Raw genomic sequence first — 22,732 nt, 5'->3', positions numbered from 1 at the left:
TCCTCTTAGCAACTTTCTGCTGATGGTAATTCATTGAATAGAGCACTACAGTCTCCCATCTCTAGATTATTTTCCACTCATTGTACCAACAACATTTTCTAGGCCTAACAGCTGCAGAGCTTGTGGACATCATTATTTAGATAGGGAAAGTGTACACTAAGAAATGTCTTCTGACAAGGTGAGTCTGTTCTGTGTTTTATAAGGGATTGGCACTGAGAATCAAAGGGGTAAATCTTATATCCTATTTATAACCTTCTTAATTAAAGTACTGAAATAGTTTTAATATCTTTAATGAAGTTATATCAGATTGAGTTGTGTATGTATCTGTATAGATGATTTAGTAATGTACTAAAAAACTTTTATGGCTTGATATGGTATAGTTTATGTAGAAGCTTCATAACTCATCTAGTAAGTTGATTATTCTGCAACTTTGCCCATGAAATAAACAAATAACCTAAATAGCATTATTTATGAATAGTTGGAAAAATATGGCAGAGAAATTAATAATAATTTTATGGTATTTGGCTGTGCCATATTAAAAAATATATAAACAATTTTGTTGGATTTATACTCATTTGTATATAATATACAAATATTATATGAGCATATGAATATAATTTGAAATACCAAGCAAACTTCTATGCTGAAATAAGGCTGTGAACCTGGGACAATTTTAAATGTACCTAATTTTACAATAGTTTTTTTTTTTATTTAATAGACAAGCATGCTATATGTTATATGGAGAATAAGAATGTTCTCCAACAAGAGTGTTATATGGAGGTGTGATCATGCAAACCAACAACAGCATCAGCAACAAAAACAGCTACAGTACAGTTACTACAAATTATACTATTGCTATGATTTAATAGAAACATCATGTAAGAAGAATTCAGTACACAGTAGATCATGCCAAAAGTAATGTATGTGTTAAAAGCTCCTTTTTCTGTTTGATCATTATCCCATTAAATATCAATGTTTCAGAACTGAATGAACACTACATATAATCATTGATTTGCCTATTAGTTATGAAATAAGGTGTAGTTGAAAACAATCAGTAAAACACTTTATATTTAATACCGTATTGGTTTTGTATTAATAATGTGTTGCCTATTACATTTGGAAAGCTGTGTTGTTTTGTAACAGCTTGACTGAATGACTGTGTGTGTCAGTTTCCTCTAGTGCAGGAGATTGTTCGGGGTTAAGGGTATTAATAGCGCTGCTTAAATTGCGTCTTAAGTGGATCACCCAGAGAAGGAGAGAGAGAGAGAGAGAAAGAGAGAGAGAGATTAAAGAAGATGGTGAGAGAGACAGAAACAGAAATCTTTTTTAAAAAAAGAACTGTGATTGAGGAAGACAAACAGAGCTGGTATCAACTGAACTGCTACTTGTGATTTGGATTGTTGTTTTGTTATTTACCATGCAGTAACACAGTCACTGTTACTATTTATATGACCTTATTTTCAAAACTAAACCAGATTTGCAGGTTAAGGAGAAACCTAATGACGTGACAAGGAAAAACTTGCCACAGTAAAATGTTTGTTTGTTGAGTAGTTATAAACAAAGTGAAAGACACAAAACAAAACAGGTATTGTATAAATGGCTGCATGTAATAATGTACATTAAAACTCCTTTATAATGATTAGTAATATTTACTATATTATATACTTAGATATAATGGAATATTGTGATCTAAACACAACTACATATAGATATTTTCATACTCTGTACTAATATAAACAAGTTCAGTCTATATCAGTGAGACATTCAGTGGATATTGTGTTATGATGTTGATATTAAAATCAAAATAAACGAACATCACATCTCACCTGTAAATATAGTCCGAAAATTTTAAATAATTGAAGTGCATGTTTGTGTTTCTTTGCTGCATTTACTTTTTCTTACATGGTAAGTTATAAAGTTTATTTATCATTTATTTGTATTACCACAAAGACATTAATGTAAATGGACTGTGTAAATGATTCCTTCTCTCCTTCATTTATTGCCATATGTGCCTGGCAGTGACACATTAATTTTGTTTCTGGCCATTTAGCATAAATGAACCAGAAGCCTAAAAAGAAAAAAGCTGAGTCTATTCCCACAGAGAGCACTGGGACAGACACTAAATCCAAAAAAAGCAAGAATAAAAAAAATGGAGACCTGTCAGCAGAAAGCTGTCCTGCTACTCAAAAAAGTGAGTTAGAAAAAAAGTCAGGTGGATGTTAATACACATTGTTGACCATGGTTTGCATCAAGATAAAAGTCTGCCATTCTGAATCATGAAACACTAACACAGACACCACATCCAAACAGATGGTGAAAATGTGAAGAAAAAAAAAACTGAAAAGGAAAAAGAATCCCCACAGAAGGAAAAAGCTGAGCCCAAAAAGAAAGCCAAAAGTGCCCCAAAGAAGAAGAAGAAAAGTAAGATAGTTTTAATATAAATTATTATTATTATTATTATTATTATTATTATTATTATTGTTGTTGTTGTTGTTGTTGTTGTTGTTGTTATTATTATAAAATCATTTTCGTACAAATACAACCCTGTACATTCCATTATCTGCTGATGTGACATTTAAAATACAGCAACATTGTTTAAGTTAAAGGGATTTAAAAATGCAGAATATTTAAGATACATTGTTTACTATACTTCAGGTTCAAGTGATGATGAAGATAATAGTGATGGTGAAGAAGAAATGGCAATACCCCAAAAGAAAACAAAATCAAAATCCTTGAAGGATGGTTCTGATGGCAAAGAAAAAGACAAGGACAAGAAAACTAAACCTAAAGGTCAGCTCTATTTTTGGTGTTCTACATTATTTAGTGTCTGTCAGCTTGTAGTGATGTAAGAGTAGTGGGTACAGCAATATGTTTTGTAGATTGCATTCTCCAAGGTAATCTAGGTTTTAGCAGTGTAATAGGATTAATCTAGCTTTTTGGTCTGAGAGATTTGGTCCACTATTTTAGGGCTGTGTGAGCATATATTGTAACATCACGGGTGCCCTCCCAGGCAATTTCTGTAACCCCTTTTAGAGGTAATTTAGACCTTTGAGAAGTTTTATTGAGTTTCAGGCCTAAACAGAGTAACCCAGAAGGACTGTCACCCTCTGCCCCTGATGAACTTGGCATTTGTTAGCCTACAGGAGGCCAGAGTCTTCTCCAATCTAGACCTCCACAGGGCACTATAAGTATCTAGTGATGCCCTTCAGCCTAATGAATGCCCCTACAGTCTTCCATCGCTTCATTAATGTGGCCCTCCGTAAGATGCTGAACCACTATGTCTTTGTATACCTCAATGATATTTTAATCTTGAGAAGTCACAATTTCACGTCTCTACTATCTCCTTCCTGGGCTTTGTGGTCTCACATGATGAGCTGAGAATGGACCCACTTAAGATCAGGGCAGTCAGGGAACGGCCTCAGCCCTCCTCGGTTCGCATAGTCCAATGCTTTCTAGGTTTTACTCATTTTGTCTGACGCTTTGTGCAAAATTTTAGTACCTTGGCCAGTCCACTTTGTGCTTTGATCAAGAAGACCCAAGGCAAGTTTATATGGACTGCTGAAGCACAGAAGGATTTCGAGGCCTTAAAGGAGTGGCTGATTTCGGCCCCAATGCTTTGGATGCCTGGCCCTGATCTGAGGCCCAGGTCATAGTGGAGCTCCTGGCCATCAAACTGGCCTTTGAGGAGTGGAGGCATTGGCTGGCAGAGGCCAAGCATCCCTTCTTCATCCTGACGGACCACAAGAACCTGACCTATATTGAGCAGGCCAAGCTGCTGAATCCACGGCAGTTGGTCCTTGTTCTTTGCTCGGTTTGATTTTGTCCTGTCTTTCAAACCTGGATGAAAGAACGTGAAACCAGATGCCCTATCTCAACAGTGGGTCCCACTGACTGAGGATCCCAAACCCCAAACCATATTCCATCTCTCAAAATAGTAGTGCCTTTGTGCTGGGGATTGGAGGAAGTGGTCGGCCGGGCACTTCGACAGGAACCACATCCAGGTGGTAGCCCACCCAATAGTATCTATGTCCCATGCCCGGTCCAATTGCAGTTTCTCTCCTACGGTCACACCTCACCATTTGCTGGGCACCCTGGGGTCATCAGAACCCTGGAGTTCTTGCTGTGCCCATCATGGATTGAGATGTTTGGACCCATGTCATGGCTTGCCAGACATTCGCCCAAAACAACATGCCCTCATGGCCTACTTCAGCGCTTAACTATACCATCTTGTCCAAGTTCACACCTTTCCCTAGACTTCGTCACCAGACTGCCACTGTCTCAGGGAATGAGTGTAATACTAGTGGTGATGGACCAATTTTCAAAGGCGTGCAAATTTATCCCACTGCCTAAACTCCCCTCAGTGAAGAAGACTGCAGACCTCCTTCTGCAACACATCATATGAACGCACAGCTTCCTCTCTGACTTGGTCTCGGATAAGGGCTCCCAATTTGCTAGGTGGTTCTGGAAGGCCTTTTGCTGCCTAGTAGGTGCCATGGCCAGTCTATTCTCAGGGTTCTACCCAGACCCAAAGGACTTGGTACGCTCCCTCCATTGTCTGGCCTTCTCCAATCCTGCAACATGGGTTAGACACCTAATGTGGGTTGAGTATGTCCATAACACACTATGGCACTCTTATGGCACGCTTTGTATTTGTTGCCCTTTGAGTGCCAGTTCGGCTACACCCCCCATGTTTCCCAAGCATGAGGGGGAGTTAGGTGTCCCGGCTGTGGAACAAGTCGTGGAAAACTGTCTCAGAGTCTGGCAGACAGCCAAAATGGCCCTTCAGGTCACTGCTCTGAGGGGCACCCGCACGGCAAACTGCAAAAGGCGCTTGGCACCCACATTTCGTCCCAGCCAGAGGGTCTAGCTGGCAACCAAAGATCTGCCCTTGTGAGTGTAGTCCAAGAAATTAGCACCACTCTATATTGGGCCCTTTAAGATCTTGTGGCAGATAAATACCATGGCCTACTGCCTGCAGCTTCCCCAGTGCATAAAAATCAGCCCCATGTTCCACGTCTACAGACTGATTCCAGTCCTCTGTAGCCCCTTGGCACCCCCGGCCAGCCTGGTCCCTCCCCCTCCCCGCCTCATGGATGGAGCCCCGGCCTTTACAGTACAGTGGATTCTGGATTCCCAACACTGCGGGAAGGATGTTCTAAACTTGGACAACTGGGGGGGATATGGTCCAGAGGAAGGATTGTGGGTCCCGGTGTGACACATCCTGGACCTGGAGCTGGTCAGGGAATACCAGAGGAACCAGGCGACAGGCTCAGGAATGTCAGGAGCCATTACCAGGGGCGGGGGTACTGTAATGACATGGGTGCCTTCCCAGGCAAATCCATGGCCATTGGTATGCTCTCATATAGGCTCTTGGCCTCAGGCCAATAATTAGCATCATCTCGCGGCACCTGTGAAAGCTGTTATTTAAATCTTAGAGCTTTAAATTTCAATTTTATATAGATTTGCAGCTGATAAAAGAATCATTGCTTAAGAAAATATGTGTACTAACACAGATGTGCTGTTTGTCAGTGAACTATCCAATGTCACTTACTAAAATGCCACAATGGTCCAAACTCCATAGCTTTAGTTAGGAATATCTCCAGAAATGTATTGAAATTGTCTGTACAGAAACCAGGTTTCTTATTAACTGATGTGAACATTTAGAGGAAAAAGAAGACAAAGACAATAAGGGAAAGTCTAAGACCAAAAAGAAGGAGCCAGCCTATTTGTTCCAGATAAATGGAGACAAATCCACCACCAAGGGTAAAAAGAAAGGTAATTAATGACATATTATTTCAATCTAATGTTTCTTACTACAAATTATAATTGTACACTTACGGACATTAAGATAATTGTTAAATGAATTCTTGAGTATTTCTTAAACCTACAGATATCTTTTTTACATGAGATGATTTGTATGCGTTTACACATAAAAATGAGTTATTATGTATTTTACCTTAAATATGTTGCTGCCATCAGCTGATAGATCAGACAGTGAAGAGCCGAGTGATCCAGAAAACAAAACCAGCAAGAAAAAGAAAAAGAGCAGTTCGAACCTAGGGTCCATGTTCCAGGCTGGTGGAGAAAAGGATAAAGACAAGGACAAGGACAAAAGGTCTAAGAAAAACAAAAGTGAGTAATTAACACCATACCAATTTACATTATGGCTAACACCCAGTGAGCTCTCATGTGAAGCTTATTACTGAGTATGGATGATTTATTTCTTTTCTCAGGTCTGGCAAAGGCAGAAGAGAGTGATGACTCAGAGTCTGAGGTGACACAGAAGAAAAAAAAGGGGAAAGGAAAAAAGGGGAAAAAGGTAAAGTGGCAAGTGGTCAGTTGATTGTTTTTGTATGAAAAAAAAAATTCTAATCATTATTTTCATTTTAATTTATAACACATGTTCATGCATATGTATTAAGCCTGCTGCTGCTGCTTTTTCATACTGGATAGACAACATTGTTTTTTGACAAAAAGAAAAAAGCATCCAGCATTGTCATATGACTAGCCAGTTTTTTCTTCCTGGTATGCCACATAGTGAAAGGATTAAAAAAATCCCTCTGTCAGTCCTTCAGAATAATTTGAAACTGAAAATGAGGCCAGTTGCAAGGGCATGTGAAGCACTTGGCAAAACTATGATCTGAATCTGATGAACCTTGCATGCAAACATTTGAGAGATATGAAATTTGTCTCTTTTTGACATTTTTTATAGGAGGAACGAGCCCCTTCACCAGTCATTGAGTTTGAAGACCTGGAAGAGTTTGTGCTTCAGCCAGCACAGCAGGGTATCACAGTGAAATGTAAAGTGACCCGAGACAAAAGAGGAATGGACCGTGGTCTTTATCCCACTTACTACCTTCATCTTGACAATGAAAAGAAGGTCTGCTACACATATAATTAACACTTCTTATCACTTATGGAATTAAAAATATAACACTCTACAAAGCCATGCAAGATCTTGGACTACAATATTCCATCTGAATATTCCATCTTTTTGGCTAAAATATGGCAAAAGTCGTAAATATTTTGTACATATTAATAGATATATGTTTGGTACCAAAAATAATTTTTAAAAGTATAACAAAGTATTTTATTTGTATCTTTTCTTTGCTCTTGATATCCTAAAGTGTCAGAACCGTATACCTCAATGTCTTGCAGTTTTCATGAATTCTTCAAATGTCTTGAAATTTAAAAATCTGATTATTTTAAAAGCAGGTCTTTTTACTGGCGGGACGAAAACGTAAAAAGAGCACAACTTCCAACTACTTGATCTCAATCGATCCCACTGACCTCTCTAGAGGGGGTGAAAACTACGTAGGGAAATTAAGGTAAGTTGTAGGTGTTTAAGGTAAGCTGTAGGTGTTTAGATTAGACCATTTGCTAGTGACTTCAGTTAAATGTCTGTCATTTCAGGTCCAATCTGATGGGCACTAAATTCACAGTATTTGATAATGCACTTCATCCTGATCGAGCACTTCCTGATTTGTCAAATGCAAGGCAGGAACTAGCAGCCATTATTTATGTAAGATCACCTACTTATTAATGTGACTATTAGAGATCTAATCAACCATGAATAGAAATTATAGTAACATGGAGATAAGTCCTACGGCATAGTGCTTTTAAGTGATGAGATCTTCCTGCTGGCTGTGTTCCAGGAGACCAATGTGCTGGGAATGAAGGGTCCAAGGCGGATGACTGTCATTATCCCTGGAATGGACAAAGATGGAGAGCGAGTACCTATAAGGCCACGCAATGTAAGCAAAAAAATCCCCAGAAAGTCTTACTTATCATATGGTTGTTTATTTTATTTTATTCTGCACCCTATTGTATATAACCTACACACGATCACTGAAAGCAAACTTTTTTAACATCACATAATATAAACTGACAATGACAGAAATGGTGCAATGCTGAATTTTACCAAGCTTGCTGATTTCGTCAATTAATATTTTATCTTTCCTTAAAATTATTTATTTATTCTTCATTCATGTTTTATATTATCTCACATTTGATAGGAAAATGATGGCCTTCTGATTCGGCAGCAAAATAGGAACATGGAGAATTTGATAGAGCTTCGCAACAAGACACCTGTGTGGAACGAGGAGACATCGTCTCATGTGCTCAACTTTAATGGCAGAGTCACACAAGCCTCTGTAAAAAACTTCCAAATTGTTCATAGTAAAGACCGTAAGCAAAACTCATAGCTTTCTTTAATTTGTTGGTGCAAAGCAATAAAAATATTAGCTCTTGTGACCTATACCATTATTTGATCAAAAATATTGGAGATTTAATAGAAAGTGTATGTCATGTCATTGCAGAGGACTACATAGTGATGCAGTTTGGGAGAGTTGCAGATGATGCCTTCACCCTGGACTATAACTACCCTCTGTGTGCAGTGCAGGCCTTTGCTATCGCCCTCTCTAGTTTTGATGGCAAAATCGCCTGTGAGTGACAGCTTCAACCAACAGAAGCATATTCTTCAGCACTCTGTTTCTGCATGTCTCTGAAAAGACTGAAAGCCATCAATCTAGGAACAATATGAGAATAATGATAAAAATACTGTAGTTCTCTGATCTGCTATGCTCAAATGTGGAGTCGAAGAAAACTTCAAGTGACACATTTTGAAGGCCGTTATCACGAGACAGAGGTTTTGACAAGAAGGCAAATTCTGTTCACTTTGAAATCTTTGAAAATTAGAATAATATGACAGTTCATTTAATATGCTTTAATTGGATATTTTTGAGAGTAGGTACATGTGAAGAGACAAGACGTATGACATGAGTCTTTGAAAGCATCTTGAAATTGCATGCTATAGTTATTTAGACAATATACATTTCCAAAATATAACTTATAGAGAGTGGAGAATTAATAATAGTCTTTTTTGCCTTTTCGAGTCTTAAAGTGTTATACTATTGCTATCATTTCATCTTGTTGAACTGTCATTTTTTTATATTATATGTAATATCTGTGTTTGTTTTCATTGCATTTCTTTTTGCACATCCTCCAATAGATGTAATTATATACATTTTCCATACTGCATGACTGAAGTGACTTTTTATGTTGATGACTTTTTAAACATTTTTTTTTAAATCATTATTGGTTTGTTCATGATACATTATATTCATTTCCAGTTTTGGGAAGGACATGAGATTTTACATAGAAAATCAAATAAGCATGTTTGCATAAAATATTTCTGTACAAAGTTAATTTCATTTCCCCCATTTTTTCCCCTTTCTGTCATACTATGGTTCTGGTGGGATGGAGTTAGCCAGCCTTCCAGTACCACAGCTATGCACCTCTGGGTGATTCAATGATCGGGCTGGCTATAAGGGTTGTGTTTATAGCATAGAATTAACAAATTGTGTGCCCCAAATTGTCTGTCTGTAAAAAAAGTATAATGAATATAGTCATAGGCCTCAGAGTGTTCTGCCAGTTTGACTCTCACATTTTTGCCAAAGCTCTGAATTTATTTACACAACTTTTTTTTTTTTTGAGGTGCAGGTTCAAGCACAGCCAACAGATGGAGCTATAGGTTTCTACAAGGATGAGGGGAGAACTGTGGTGAAAGTGGTTTGCAATATAAAAAAAAAGAAAAGAAAAAAAAAGGAAATATATTCATTTTAGGCTTTCTTCCAGAACATTACATCACTGAGTTTAACTGCTCTGCTCTCTTGAGACAAAGTGGCAAACCATGAGGAACTTTCAGGGCTTGCTCATTACTCTGGAATGCTGACAAATTCTCAGTGAATTCCTGGACAAGTTTGTCCTTCTAAGGGTTTGGGAGCTGCTCACATTGGTACTTTCATTCAGGACTTCACTGAGCTTCTGTCCAAATTCATCCACTGCTCTGTGCATGAATATTATTATGTATACTCAAAACTCTGTGCTTCTAAAACCCCAACACAATAATCCGTCTTCATTCTGTTGTGTGACCTTGGATTATTCAGTTTACATCTTGTGTGTGTTATGCTTTAACAAAATGTAATGTCTACGTTTACTTTAGACTTTTTAGTCATAGGTTGTTTTTTTTAAACTACTGGTTGTAGATGATTAAAGAATTGTCTACTTTTATACTCTTGAATGTACAGTAAAATCTTGTGCCGCGTTTTCTGAATTTTAGGGGTGGGGTTTGGGATATGTGCCCGCCTCTAAAGTTGTTGATTGACGCCCAGCCAGGGCTCCGCCCCTTCTTCAACTTTTTCCCCCCCTCCTTCATTTTTTCTCCACTAGTGAAGTGCGTGAATTTCATACCAAACCCATACCTTGCATTCCACCTTTACTGTCAAACCAGGAGAAATATTACTGAAAACAATAAGCGGCTCAGGCGAGAAATAGGTGTCGAATTAATGATATTTCGTCCTTCTGCTGTACATCTAGACGCCTTTTCCACATTTAAAGGTGAGTATTCGCGGAGCAGCGCGTTCCCTTTGTCTCCTAGCGTTTTTGCTGGAGTTTTCGTGGCGCTCTTGCGAAGTCTTCAGATCTTTGTCATATTTTGCATTTTTCCACGGAGCTCCCCGCATAGGGTGGGATGGTGAAGAGATTTGCGAATGGATATGCTATGTAGAGAGAGAGAGAGAGTGTGTGTGTGTGTGTGTATGTGTGCATGACCAAAGCGTAGAAGTCATGGAGTTAGTGACAGCGGGGAACTTTTAACATTTCACTTATATAAAATTGTGATCAGTGTTTGCAGCTCGTTTGTCAACTTGACACCGTCTCGCAGTGTTACTTTAGTATTAGCGGACAAAATGGTATGCCTTTTATCCAGATTCTCAAATCGTATTCGGTGTTTTCCCTCAAGCTTACTTGTGAGGATAAGAAAAGAGCTTTTACTCTTCTCTAGGGCTGGCCAACAAGAGGAAGGACAGGGCGACCTGCTTGGGAAGACAGTTCCCTCAGACCGATACCACTACGTTTACGGGTAAGGGGCGTCTCTTGTATTTCTTTTTCTAACTTTTTTCTCCCGGCACATCATTGATCGCTTTTACACTTTTAAAAGTTTCGTTCACTGTTTATTTATCGTGTGTGTGTGTGTGTGTGTGTGAGAGAGAGAGAGTGAGAGAGAGAGAGAGAGAGAGAGAGAAATCTCAGATGTGCAGTGTAACTCGTTATCTTTGTGAAGACGCGACACTGTGTGAGGTTGATTTCCTCGCTCCATGAAGACTAGTTTAATACAGTAATACGGGAAATGATGCTAATAATCTGCTGAACAATTAAACAGATACTGATACTGACTCAGCAACTAAAATACTCATGTGAGTCATAATATCTGTTGTGAATAATGATAATAATGTCACCATAATTTGTGGGAAATCTAGCAAAACCTGCCAGGTTGAATAGGATACATAAAAAAAACTAAATCAGAATATATCAAAACCATCCACTGTCAGTTGATTGTTTATATTTATATCGGGATTTTTTTAGTATTTGCATTGTATTTCCAGAAAAGTATTATGTATGTAACCGGGGCACTGTCTGATTAAATATGCTCATATCTGCATACTTAAAATAAATCGTTAATCTTTTTTTAATTATTATTATTATTATTATTATTATTATTATTATTATTATTATTATTATTATTATTGTATTTGATATAGTTTAATGATTTAATTGTCATGATGCTTTCAAAAGTTTGTTGGAATATCATTTCTTTATTGTTTAAAGTAGAACATGACATGCATTCATAGAAAAGAATATAACATGCACTTATATATATATATATATATATATATATATATATATATATATATATATATATATATATGAAATTTCAGCAATAATAAACATTTTGGAAATTGCTGTAATATCCTTCTGACTAGGGATAGGAATGTTTCATGAATGCAAATCATCTATAAACAGATTCCATAATCAGTGTTTCTACTCTACAGTAGAATGTTTACAGGGTTATAAAGGAATTTGATATGTATATTGTAATGACACTAATGAAGCTTTAAGTACTGGATATATGACATGACATGTTTGTGCCAAGTAGGCGGAGCTTAAAGCCTTCTCCAAGCTTGCTAAGTTTCAAATAATGCGGGGGGTCACAAGTGGGCAAAGACAAAGTTAAGTGTGACCAAAATTACTTCACCTGTCTTCATCTTGGTAACCCATACATGAATAAGGATCTTGCTGTAGTTTTTATCTGTTCATTCATATTGGTTCCTATGGCAGACCTCCACTAGTGTCCCCAAGGTTCTTGTCTCAGTTCGTTGATGTTTCTCGCATGAACAGATGAAATGACAGCATGGTGCAGTCAGATCCATGCAGACAGACTGCTCAGGCTCAGACACTCTGGTACATTCTAAACAGTCTGGACATTCCCACCACCACAAAGCTGTCTTTAGAGCCATGGATCTCAGATCTCAGATCTCAGATCGGCTCCAAAGATCCAAAAAGCATAGCCAAGGGTCAGCGATTAAAAAAAAAAAAGTTACAGTGGTGGAAATCACATTATTATATAATTATATTATTACATAATTATTATATTTAAAGCTGAGTTCTTATAATTATTAGCTTGACTGGTCATGCCAGTTTAATGATTTTAATTAAATGTGAATAAGTTTAGAAAGTTAAAATCTGTAGAGTAAATATCAAAAATGTTTCAGTAAATAGACAACATATTATTGTACATTTGTATATTTTTATAGATGAATTGCATTTTGGGTAGCCTTGCATTTTGGGTAGCCTTAAGTATTCTATATTTTAGAATTTTAGAATTTTTCGTTCCTTGAACTTACATAAATCTGTCTGTTGAGTTTAACAGTAACATACATTGGCAGAAGGAACAGAATGCTGTGATTCAGGTTCATTCCACATGGTTCAGCCCAGACTGCCTGTTCTGGTTAGGCTGCATACTTAGATGCATCTTATAATTTACTGCCTTTAACAATGTTTGTCTTCTCTAGAAAAGGTTTCAGCCACTTAAAAGAGGTCAAAGCCCTGGTTAACTTGCTAATTACTAAGCCGGTAAGACTGGAAAAGTATTTTCGGTAGGCACTGGGGACCTTGTCCTGCAAGTACCAGCCAAAATGGTGTGTAATAGGAAAATGTCTTCATAAAATGACACAGAAGATTCCAATTGTTAACAATTGATACAAGTGCAGAATTTACTAAATGATTATTATTATTTAAATTATTTTTTTAATTTAAAGATTAGGAGTTTAAAAACATATACTCCGTGAATATTATTCATAATAATACTATTTCTATTTATTAGATCCATAGATATTTTTATTTATAAACTTTCCACTAATGGAACTGGAATTATTTATAGGCCTACCTGTTTTTGAGTTATCGATGGTTTGGATTAAACTCAATCAATTAAAGAAATTAGTCAATTAGGCTAAAAACTATAAGAACTCAATAATAAATATAAGAATTTGGTGGGTTGCGATGTCCACCAATGTAACTAAATTAAATCAGCTTCACCCTGATAAAAAAAAAACTCAAAACAAATAGCTTTAATAAAATTGTTTCTTTTGTTTGTGACGTTCCCTAACACCCACACTCTAAAACGGCATCCAACTACCCATATTTGCTTGCCATTTATTCTTCACATAACTTGTATAACTCAGCTGTCATCTATTCAATCAGATCAAGATCAGGAGGATCCTGACAAAATCCATTTTTGACACAATATTTGTTCCTTATGTTTTTTCGCATATGGTTTTCATATAGGACGCATACATTTTAAATGTAAAGTTTTTCATAGACAAACTGATATGAACTACAGGAACATTTTCCAGAAATCATGGTGAATACAAACTGTAAGTCACTTTTTGTTCTGGTCACATATACATTGCCACTAAAAAAACTGCAGTCCATCCAGTATTGCACTAAAACCAATCATCTGAATATTTTTGAACCAAAATCAAGGAGTCACCAGAGTTTTGGTGGCCAGCATAGGTCTAGACCAATGACATAATGTGTCATGTATGTTTTTATCACAGTATAAAATGAGAGCACTAGAACTCATTAGAACATTAGGACATAAAACATTAATTAAGAGTGTGTGACTTAAAAACAAGGAAAATTTAACCCATGAGCTCAGTGAATTGTGGAACTAAAAGATGAGATGTAACAGGTCTTTGAATGGCTTCTAATGTTCGATTTTGAAGGCAAGACTAAATCTGGGATGGATTAACTCTTGCAGGTTTGCATGTGTTTGTATCACATTTGAAAATCTATAGGTTTCTTTCTTTCAAGGCATTTAATTTGATCCATATTTCTAAGGTTTTATTTAGTTTTTTAAAGAAGGACTCTATTTGTGGTGTGAAGTATATGTCCAATTAAATTCCCTGGGCAATCCAACTTTAAAGATTTGCTCTCTCCTTTCTGTGCCACCTGAACAGTGTTCAGATCTTTTCTTCAGAGAACAGTTTTTCGTAATGGACTTGCTGTTGTTATTATTATAATTCTTAAAGGATGCATTATGTTATGGCTTGCTAAATATTCAGCTTGTATACTAAGTTTTTTTTTGTTGTTGTTGGTCAGTTTTTTAAATTAAGAAAAAAAGGTCAGACATTTTGGACGTGATACATTTTTCAACGAACTGTAGATTGTTTTGTTAAGAGGTTTTTAATATATCTGTTTGTTTCTTTGTACTCGCTGTCTAGATGGCCATTTCAGTGTACTAAAATGAGACTTTGGTGTTCAATAAGTTAGCTACTTAGTTGTTTTTTGTGCTCATTATCTCACACGTATGAGTACTGCTTCAATTTTCATTGCAGGTTTTGACATTATTAAGTATGAAAAAAAAAAGTTTTAATATTGGGAATGCTTCCTTCTTTAAAGAGCAAATGGGGGGCCATTGGGAACAGAATGTTTGTGCTGTATGTGTGTGTGTTTATGTTGCTGGCCAGTTGACAACTTCTTCACTGGTCTGTGTTAGAGGCCCAGGATGTAATGAGGCCTGTCCATTTGCACAGGCTGGAGCAGCCTTTTAGCACCCGCCTCAGAAGTAGCCCTCCAAATGGTGGCCACTTACCCAGCTGTCAACACAGGCCTGAACAAATATCTTTCTGTGTGTGTATGTGTGTGCGTGAGCGCACGCGTGTGTATGAAAAAATGAGAAAAGACACACTAATCACTACTGCTTGATTGTTACCACTGTGTATATTCTTCAGTGTATTACTGGCTCTCCTTTTCAAGCCACTCAAATATTTGAGAAGGGAGACATTTTTATATAGTTTCCCAAATAAAATTTTTCCCTCTTTCCTTTTTCCACATGCGCTTTTAATAGGTAGAATTAGCACCTCAGCCAAAACATACCATGCCACAATGCTTTATTAATTGTGATGGAGTGACTGTCTCTGGAAATGTGTTTACTTTAAAGATGAAAATTAATGCACGCTTGTTTACATACATTTCCTGTGCAAGGCATTGGCAGATAAGATTTTTTGGCTTCACTCTGGCCTTTCAACTTCAGGGGAGGAGCAGCTCATTGGCTGGAACAGTGTAGCCTTTGTTTCTGTCAGTCTGAAGTTGCTGAACTTTCCAGTTGTTCTTGAAACCAACTGTTTTGCAGCAGTGTTGTAGTTTGCAAACCGGTAGGACTCCTCCACACACACACACAAGCTCGCACGCACGTGTGTACACGCACATGCACCTGAGCTGCTTATTTAAAAGTGTCCAGTGGTGGGTTCACGTGACTGTTGTCTTTTTTAATCTGTCATTATTACGGTGAAAATTAAGGTTTAATGGCCTTAATTTTTAAACCACAATGTAGGAAATGTTCATCCCTCAAGTATTCTAAATCAGCTCAAAAAGACATCAACGATTTTCTCAATGGTTTACAGTCAAGCAGTGTACGTCAGACATAGTAAGGACCCTCCATCTCACTCAACATCTCTCACTTATAATTTTCTTATTTAATTGCTCTCAAGCAATTAACATTTACATTTGGTCATTTAATAAAAGCTCTTATTTAGAACAACTTGGAAATGTAGAAAAAAAAAGAAAGGCACAGTTGTATAAAGCCTGTAGGAAATCTGCAAAGATTTGTTAATTCAAAAACAAGAGAAAAATTCTAGTTTGACAAATAGGAAGTACTAAAACAATCTAGATGGTAAAGATATTCCAAACTACATACACAATACAAAAGGCAATTGGTATTGAAGGGACAATTTTAAAGCCATAATACAATAAGTTGAAAATTAAGAAGCAATACGAAAACGTTTTTGGGTGGAGGGAGTGAGGGTGGTTGCTGTTCCACCATTCAGAAGCCAGGACGCTCCCCTCTCTGTGCGTGTCTTTCAGGTTTCATGGGGTTTGGCAACAGCCTCTGGCCTAGCCACTAAATGACCAAGTCAGGCAGTGAGTGCTGCTCCGCAGATTTGCCCTGGAGACTTTCCGATGAAAGTGCTGAATCAGGAGTTCGCGGAAGTCTTTTGGCCCACACGCCAGACCCTGTGTCAGTCTTTCCTCTGCTGGTTGGATTACAGCTGCCATGAATGAGAAAGTGTGCAAGCTGAATCCTCCATACGTGCAGGTTCTTCCAAATGATGTGTAAATCTGGGATCCAGAAGTCTTAATTCGTCTGAGAGTTCCATCTTTATCTCTGGCTTTCAAGCAGCGTAAAAGGAGAAAGCATTTAGTGCTGTGTAACTTTTACATACTGTTACAAAAGCATAATTGTGTTGCTCTTTCTTTCCCTTTACCCCCCCAAGCCCCTACCGCCACCCCTCACTCACTCTCTCCCCGTCTCTCTCGGCTCTGATTGTTTCCTGAATGTCGAGCCAGAGCGGAAGTAGGAGGAAGCCATTGGAGAGGAGCTGGGGAGAATTTATTAGACTCAAACATAAAAAGAAAGAGAGTGAGAAGGAGAAACGGAGTGAAAGTCAATAGCTGTTCTAAATCAGTTCTGGAGGGAAGTTAAAAGGGTGTTTGGGAACACCTCTTTAGCTCTGCTTCAGTTGAGTCTTCTCAAAGCTAAGCAGTAGTGTCCAAATACATAAAAGTTACAGTGCATTATAAGAAATTAGATTAATTCTAAATGTGCTTAATGAAGCTCTGTTCTCAGTCTTAAAGTATGTTTAGTTTGGAAGCAGATATCAGTCAACTGAGATATTGACTACACTTAATAATAGAAATGTAACTAAATCCACAATTTTGGTGGGCGATAAGCTGGGCCACTCAAACTCAAAACCCCCATTTTATAGTAGAAAGGACATGGTGTATCTGAACTGTCACCAAAACCAACAGCACTTTGGTGACAGATGTTCAGAAGCACATAGAGATATCCAGATCTAGCCCTGTTAATTTTCTGCACTTGAATGGCTTCTTTGTGTGTGATTAAGTGCTTACTGTATTCAACTCACAATGCCCTTAGCTCTACATCACAAGTATTTATTAGTCTACCACCTCTTCAGTTTGGGTAACATTGTAGTAAGGAGTAATTTATACATAGCAGTGGAATTGCTTGCCAGCTGTGTTTTTTCTTGTTTAAAGCCAGTGAGTGTATTCAGTGCAGAATTCTAATTCTCGGGATGTTTGGTGTGGTGTAGAGCTCTGTGTTGGTTTGTGGAGAGGAGGGCAACTCTGCCCTCAGCCCAGAGTGTCTTTATCTGTAATCCGACCTGAAAAGGCAGCTGCTGCTACACTTGTCCAGCCCTGTTGTTCTCTCTCCCTCGTGTGTGTGTGTGTGTGTGTGCGCGCATGTGTGTGCATGTGTGCTTTTGTGCCTTCACGCTTGATTGAATGAATTGATGATTGATTATTAAAACAAGGGTGTGTTTCAGGGGCTACCCAGGAACTAAACTCCTAAGGGTGTATGGTCTATCTGTAGCAGTTCCTTAGAAGAACTCCTGTTCTTACTAAGGCTGAACTGGAAAAACAGGGTATGCTCTGAGAATGCTTTTTCAAAAACCCAACACCATTTCTTTTAAACACAAAATTCAGCAATGGGCCTTGAATCCTAGCATCTTAGTATGTTTTTTTTTCTTTCTCCAGACAGTCTGGTCTCAGCTAGCTGATTTGAATGAACAGTCACCTCAGTCCAGATTATTGCAAATGAATCCCATTCTCCCATAACTCCTCTCTCTGAGGTTTGGAATCCACATGTTGAATTAAAGAGGAGAGTTGATTAAAAAAGGCAGGTTAGGGTGGTTAGCTGCACGGCTTATCTTTTAATGACAGAAATATACAATAATCTCAGTTCTGCATATGATCCTTTTCTCAAGTGTTTTCCCGCCAAAAAAGTGGCCCATCAGGGAAAACTAGCTCGCAGATGGGCCGTGAGCTCACTCGATGAGTGGAATCATCTGTTTGCACTGGAAAGTCCCCTCACTCTGTCAACAGTTTGAGGACTCCCTGAAATTCATAAGATGACTCATTGAGAGACACAAAAAACAAAACTTAAGTTAGTTGTAAAGTCAGATCTTAAGTCACATTTCCGGAAAAATGTAAAATGGTATATTTCCCGAAGATTTCTCTTTTTGTTTCTTTTTTATCTGTTTTTTGAATAGCATGGATAACAGCCTGCCTTATTTTCCTGCTTTGTATGTATAAAGTGAAAGGCAAAAGCCTTACTCACTCGTCACTGTTTCCTCCTGCAAGCCTGGATGGAATCCATGTGAATCTTTATCAGTGTGTCTAGCTGTGTAAGTCTTTCACAATTCTTCTCCTCTTTGTGGGTCAAACACAAAACTCTCAGCTGAGCCTTCATTGGTCATAATTCCCACTAGTCCCAGAAAAGACCTGTTACTAAAAGATTTCCCACTTTTGACTGTCTCTAAAGATTTTGCACCTGAATTTTGCATCAATATTCTAAACACAAGAAGAGGAAGCAGTTAAGATGATTAATATCCGTTTGTCTCAGGATTCTTTGTGCGGTATGGCCATATACGTCAATTTAATTTGAAGTCATACAAGATGGAAGTGGAACACTAGTAGACAATACTCCTCATGAACACATACAAAGGCCAAGTTTACAATAGCTGGTGTTTGAATAAATGTCTATGCCTCAGAGCATTCACTGTTATTCTTTACATTCCTGTTACACATAGGAATTCTTAAGCATTATATACTTACTGCACTGTAACACCACATTTCATCCTGTGTGATACCAGAGGCCCTTCAGTCTTGGTATTAACTGTCTGTTTCTGAGGATCCAATGGACATCTGAAATTGATAGCTGTTCATGGCTATTTTTTGTCTTGAATAAGTTTCCTAATCTGCCATAAGCAACTTGATATGACTTCATAACTAGAACCAATGACAAAAATAAAACAAAAAAAATTCTTTGTATTAGGTTTTTCGCTGTTAATTCCTAATTGGCCACTTAGAGTAGTTGGTTAAAATAGTCACTTACAAGGATTAAAAAAAGTCCCTTAAAAACATCTCTGATATTAACACTTGTGTGGATGGAAACAGCCTTGTTGATAAGAATAATGGCCAGACTGTCTCGAGCTGACAGGAAAGCTACGGTAACTAAATAACCAGTCCTTGCATACATGTTGAGCAGAAAAGCATGTCAGAATGCACAACGCATTGAACTGTAAGGTTAATCAGATACAACGGCAGAAGACCACATTGGGTTTCATTCCTGTCAGCCAAGAGCAAGAATCTGAAACTGCAGTGAGCATGGGTCTATTGAAACTAGATTAAAAAAAAAAAGAAGAAGGTTTTTCAGTGCTTCATGTTTAAAATAAATAGATTTAACAAATAATTTATGCAAAATGTCCAAGCTGGGGAAAAAGAAATGTAACCATTACATGTCTGAACAGTTTAAAATATTAGCATTGTGACTGAACAGTTGTACTCTGAATGCAAACCTACAAATTTGAACCCCTGCAAGTTGTCTGAGGGACTGGATGACAGGGCACATTTCATATTCATTCACATGGATTTGTGCTCTCCACCTGAGACGGATACTAATACTCAGTGTGAATGGTGTGCTATTCCATTCAGTCATGAGCTGTAATATCGCGCCACTCTGCCTGTGTTTGTGTGTGTTTTTAAGATGTGCACTTTGAAATAGTGTTTCACTCACAATACCCTTGCTGTGCCATGTAATGCCAAAGGTCTTTTGCGCCTAGAGGGCACCATAATTTGATGAAAGCAGCAGTGTTTTTGATTTCACCAGATGTTAAAAATGGCTGAGGTTTTACCTCCATCTCAGTTTGTCAGCTTTCAATTCCCAGTTTATATATTTAGTAACAACAAACAACGTCATATAGCCTAATGTTCCAAAATGCTACAAGTTGAGTTAAATGTGTCAGCCATGTGATACTAAAAGCCATCCAACTAATGAATTGTAGGTGTTCTGCCTGTAGGCCAGACACTAGCTGTAGCTTCAGAGTGATTCTTTAGCTTATGAGTGTCGGGCGCTGCTGTCGTTCCCACTGTTTTCCAGACCCCCGAAGCGGACGCCTAAATTGGTCACTCCACCGGTTGCCTCCCCTCCTTTTACACCAACCCCCATCCCATACAACACAACACAACACACACACATACACACACACACTCCTTCCCTCTGTGTGCTCCCCTCCCCTCATCCCATGCTCTCCTCTCCTTATTTGGGCAGAGTGCTTGAGAGCGTGGGGCGGCTGGGCTGGGGTGGGGAAGAGGGCAGAGAGGGAGCTCGGTTGACACATGAGAGAGAGGGGGAGAGAGCGAGGGAGAGAGCGAGGGAGAGAGCGAGGGAGAGAGCGAGAGAGAGAGCGAGAGAGAGAGCGAGAGAGAGAGAGAGAGCTCTTGCTGTGATTCCTTAATAAGGAGATGTCTGGAATTTAAGCCCAACTCTCCAATAGAGCAGCCTCATTTTCTACACGCATGCTTATCATCTCCCACCAACACATACACACACAGAGTGACTGAGGTTATTTACAGGAATATCTAGTAATATCCAAGCCTAAGGTGACACAAATTATTAGCTTTGTTTAACAGTTACAGTATCCTCCAGTGAGCGCTCTGCACACAACACTAAACATAGACAAACATTCAACGTTAATGGTATGTACCACTTTAACATAATAATGGTAAACCATATAAGTTTGAAGCAGGGTACCTTCCAGGTTCCTTAGGAGTTAAGCGCTCCAGTATCACCAGTGGTCTGTTTATTGTTTGTATATATATGCATTCACTAAGCTTGCTGAAAGGTAGCACCTCAATTCAGCCAGAAATCAGTCTGGATGTTTAGCACTATCACTCTGGGAGCCAAGGCCCAAAGGGCTCAGGTTTAACTCAGTTTTTTCAGTAGGCCAAATTTTGGTCTTCAAAGGAAAACAAGTAACCCTTTTTACCCCTTTGCGAGTCTCTTTACCCCTCACACATCTGCACTGCTTAATCATCCCTATTAGGCACAGCTCATTTTCACATTGCTTTGATCACCAAATATTAGGCTCACAGCCTCTAATAACAATGATAAGATCTAAGTCATGTTTAATCCTTCATCTTTGCTTGACCTTTTTCCCTTTAAGATAGCCAGACTTGCCCATGTATATGTAACATACTTCTGTTATACATCAAATTGGACATTGACTTAACGATCAGCCTCCTTTCACATAGACCTTATTATGCCTTGGAAGCAGCTTGCTGTATCACTAATTAATCTGTCCAACATTTTTAGACCACATCATAGCCTGCATTTGCAGTTAGACTGCTCCCATTCCAGACGGGCTCTCAGTTTTTTGGTTGTTTTGCTCATTCACTCTCTCTGCCTGCCAAGCAAAGCTTATTCTTTCAGCATGGCCGTAACCAGAGCGCTTCAAGTATCCCCCCAGGAAGGTCACGTGCCGAGTCAGCCGTATTTACCCAAGCTGTGTATTTTAGTCAACATCAGCAGAAAGTGAAATAAAAGAATGAATTATGTGGGTATAATAGTCACTCCTGGGACCTGAGTCTTCGGGAACAATACCACGCAAAGAGAAGCAGCCTGAAAAACACTTAAGATCTCTTAACCAGTTTCAGACGTTCCGACAGCCACATTGGACCACTCTCTCCCGACCACAAGAATTCTTTCAGGCCTGGCCTGATTATTGAGGCCTTTTTAAATGGGGTTTTATATAATGTCAGAAATTCGTTTGTCATTTGGAGGGGCATTAGCATTGAGGAAGTCACAGTCGGGATATGGTTCTTTATACACACCATTTTATGAGCAAATTAGAAATAAAATGTAATGGCCGTTAATTTGATGACTTTTGCAGTGCTTGTGACTTATTAGACGTCTTCAGGCCAGGTAACAGAAACTCTGTTTGCAACCTAACATTATTTGTTTGTTAGATTTTCACTGCATTTTGTTAGCCTTTTCTAATTCATCAGCGTATCTGTACTTTTATAGTAATTTATGGTCTCTCCTTCTTTCTGTTTTGTAGTCCCAGAATAGTGTGTGGGCTCGTGGCAGGGCCCGATCAGAGCCGGCACCATTGCGTCAAACGAGTGGAGTGCGAACGGGAGCCCTCGGCAGGGGCTGGAAGATGGTGGCGATGAGCTCGATAAAACAGTGGACAGTGATGCAGAGGGTGTTTGGAGTCCCGATATTGAGCAGAGTTTCCAGGAGGCACTTGCCATCTACCCACCCTGTGGTCGCCGTAAGATCATCCTCTCTGATGAGGGAAAGATGTATGGTATGTGAGCTTCATGTGCCACTATTTCGGATGTTTTTTTGTTGTTGCTCTTGTTGTTTTAAAAAAATCTAATTAGGCAAACATCACCATATAATGCTGGACAGATCCATATTCATAATTTTATTCATCTTTCTTTTTTGCAAATATAAAATAAGGTAGAA

The 22,732-nt window shown here is 38.4% G+C and overlaps 2 protein-coding genes across 10 annotated transcripts in view; both read left to right on the top strand.

Annotated features, from left to right (window-relative positions):
* The first annotated feature begins 523 nt into the window (after positions 1 to 523).
* Positions 524 to 8,920, top strand: LOC131361940 (tubby-related protein 1-like). Of its 2 annotated transcripts, none has more exons than XM_058403578.1 (12): positions 524 to 2,191; positions 2,311 to 2,421; positions 2,656 to 2,790; positions 5,665 to 5,775; positions 5,980 to 6,132; positions 6,234 to 6,319; positions 6,713 to 6,880; positions 7,216 to 7,328; positions 7,414 to 7,522; positions 7,656 to 7,754; positions 8,016 to 8,187; positions 8,319 to 8,920. In XM_058403578.1, exons 1-12 carry the CDS (start codon positions 2,056 to 2,058, stop codon positions 8,450 to 8,452), a joined length of 1,527 nt encoding a protein of 508 aa, XP_058259561.1. In that variant the 5' UTR covers positions 524 to 2,055; the 3' UTR covers positions 8,453 to 8,920. The 2 variants fall into 2 exon arrangements, with proteins under 2 accessions (XP_058259561.1, XP_058259560.1); XM_058403577.1 differs by having other exon boundaries at positions 7,213 to 7,328.
* A 1,293-nt stretch (positions 8,921 to 10,213) lies between these two features.
* The window catches only part of tead3b (TEA domain family member 3 b), a 26,588-nt gene continuing 14,069 nt past the window's right edge, over positions 10,214 to 22,732 (top strand). For 4 of the 8 annotated variants that reach the window (XM_058402953.1, XM_058402952.1, XM_058402954.1 and 1 more), the window contains exons 1-3: positions 10,215 to 10,398; positions 10,844 to 10,921; positions 22,320 to 22,571. In XM_058402953.1, the coding sequence (XP_058258936.1) occupies positions 22,565 to 22,571 (7 nt within the window). In that variant the 5' untranslated portion in view covers positions 10,215 to 10,398; positions 10,844 to 10,921; positions 22,320 to 22,564. Of the gene's footprint in view, positions 10,399 to 10,592; positions 10,752 to 10,843; positions 10,922 to 22,319; positions 22,572 to 22,732 lie in introns of those variants that run through there. The other 4 variants (XM_058402950.1, XM_058402947.1, XM_058402948.1 and 1 more) reach the window with 3 other exon arrangements.

The sequence above is a fragment of the Hemibagrus wyckioides genome, linkage group LG11 (assembly GCF_019097595.1).
Source record: "Hemibagrus wyckioides isolate EC202008001 linkage group LG11, SWU_Hwy_1.0, whole genome shotgun sequence".
In the NCBI taxonomy this organism is placed as follows: domain Eukaryota; kingdom Metazoa; phylum Chordata; class Actinopteri; order Siluriformes; family Bagridae; genus Hemibagrus; species Hemibagrus wyckioides.
The sequence above is the reverse complement of the archived record's forward strand: the minus strand, read 5'-3'. Positions and strand labels throughout refer to the sequence as shown.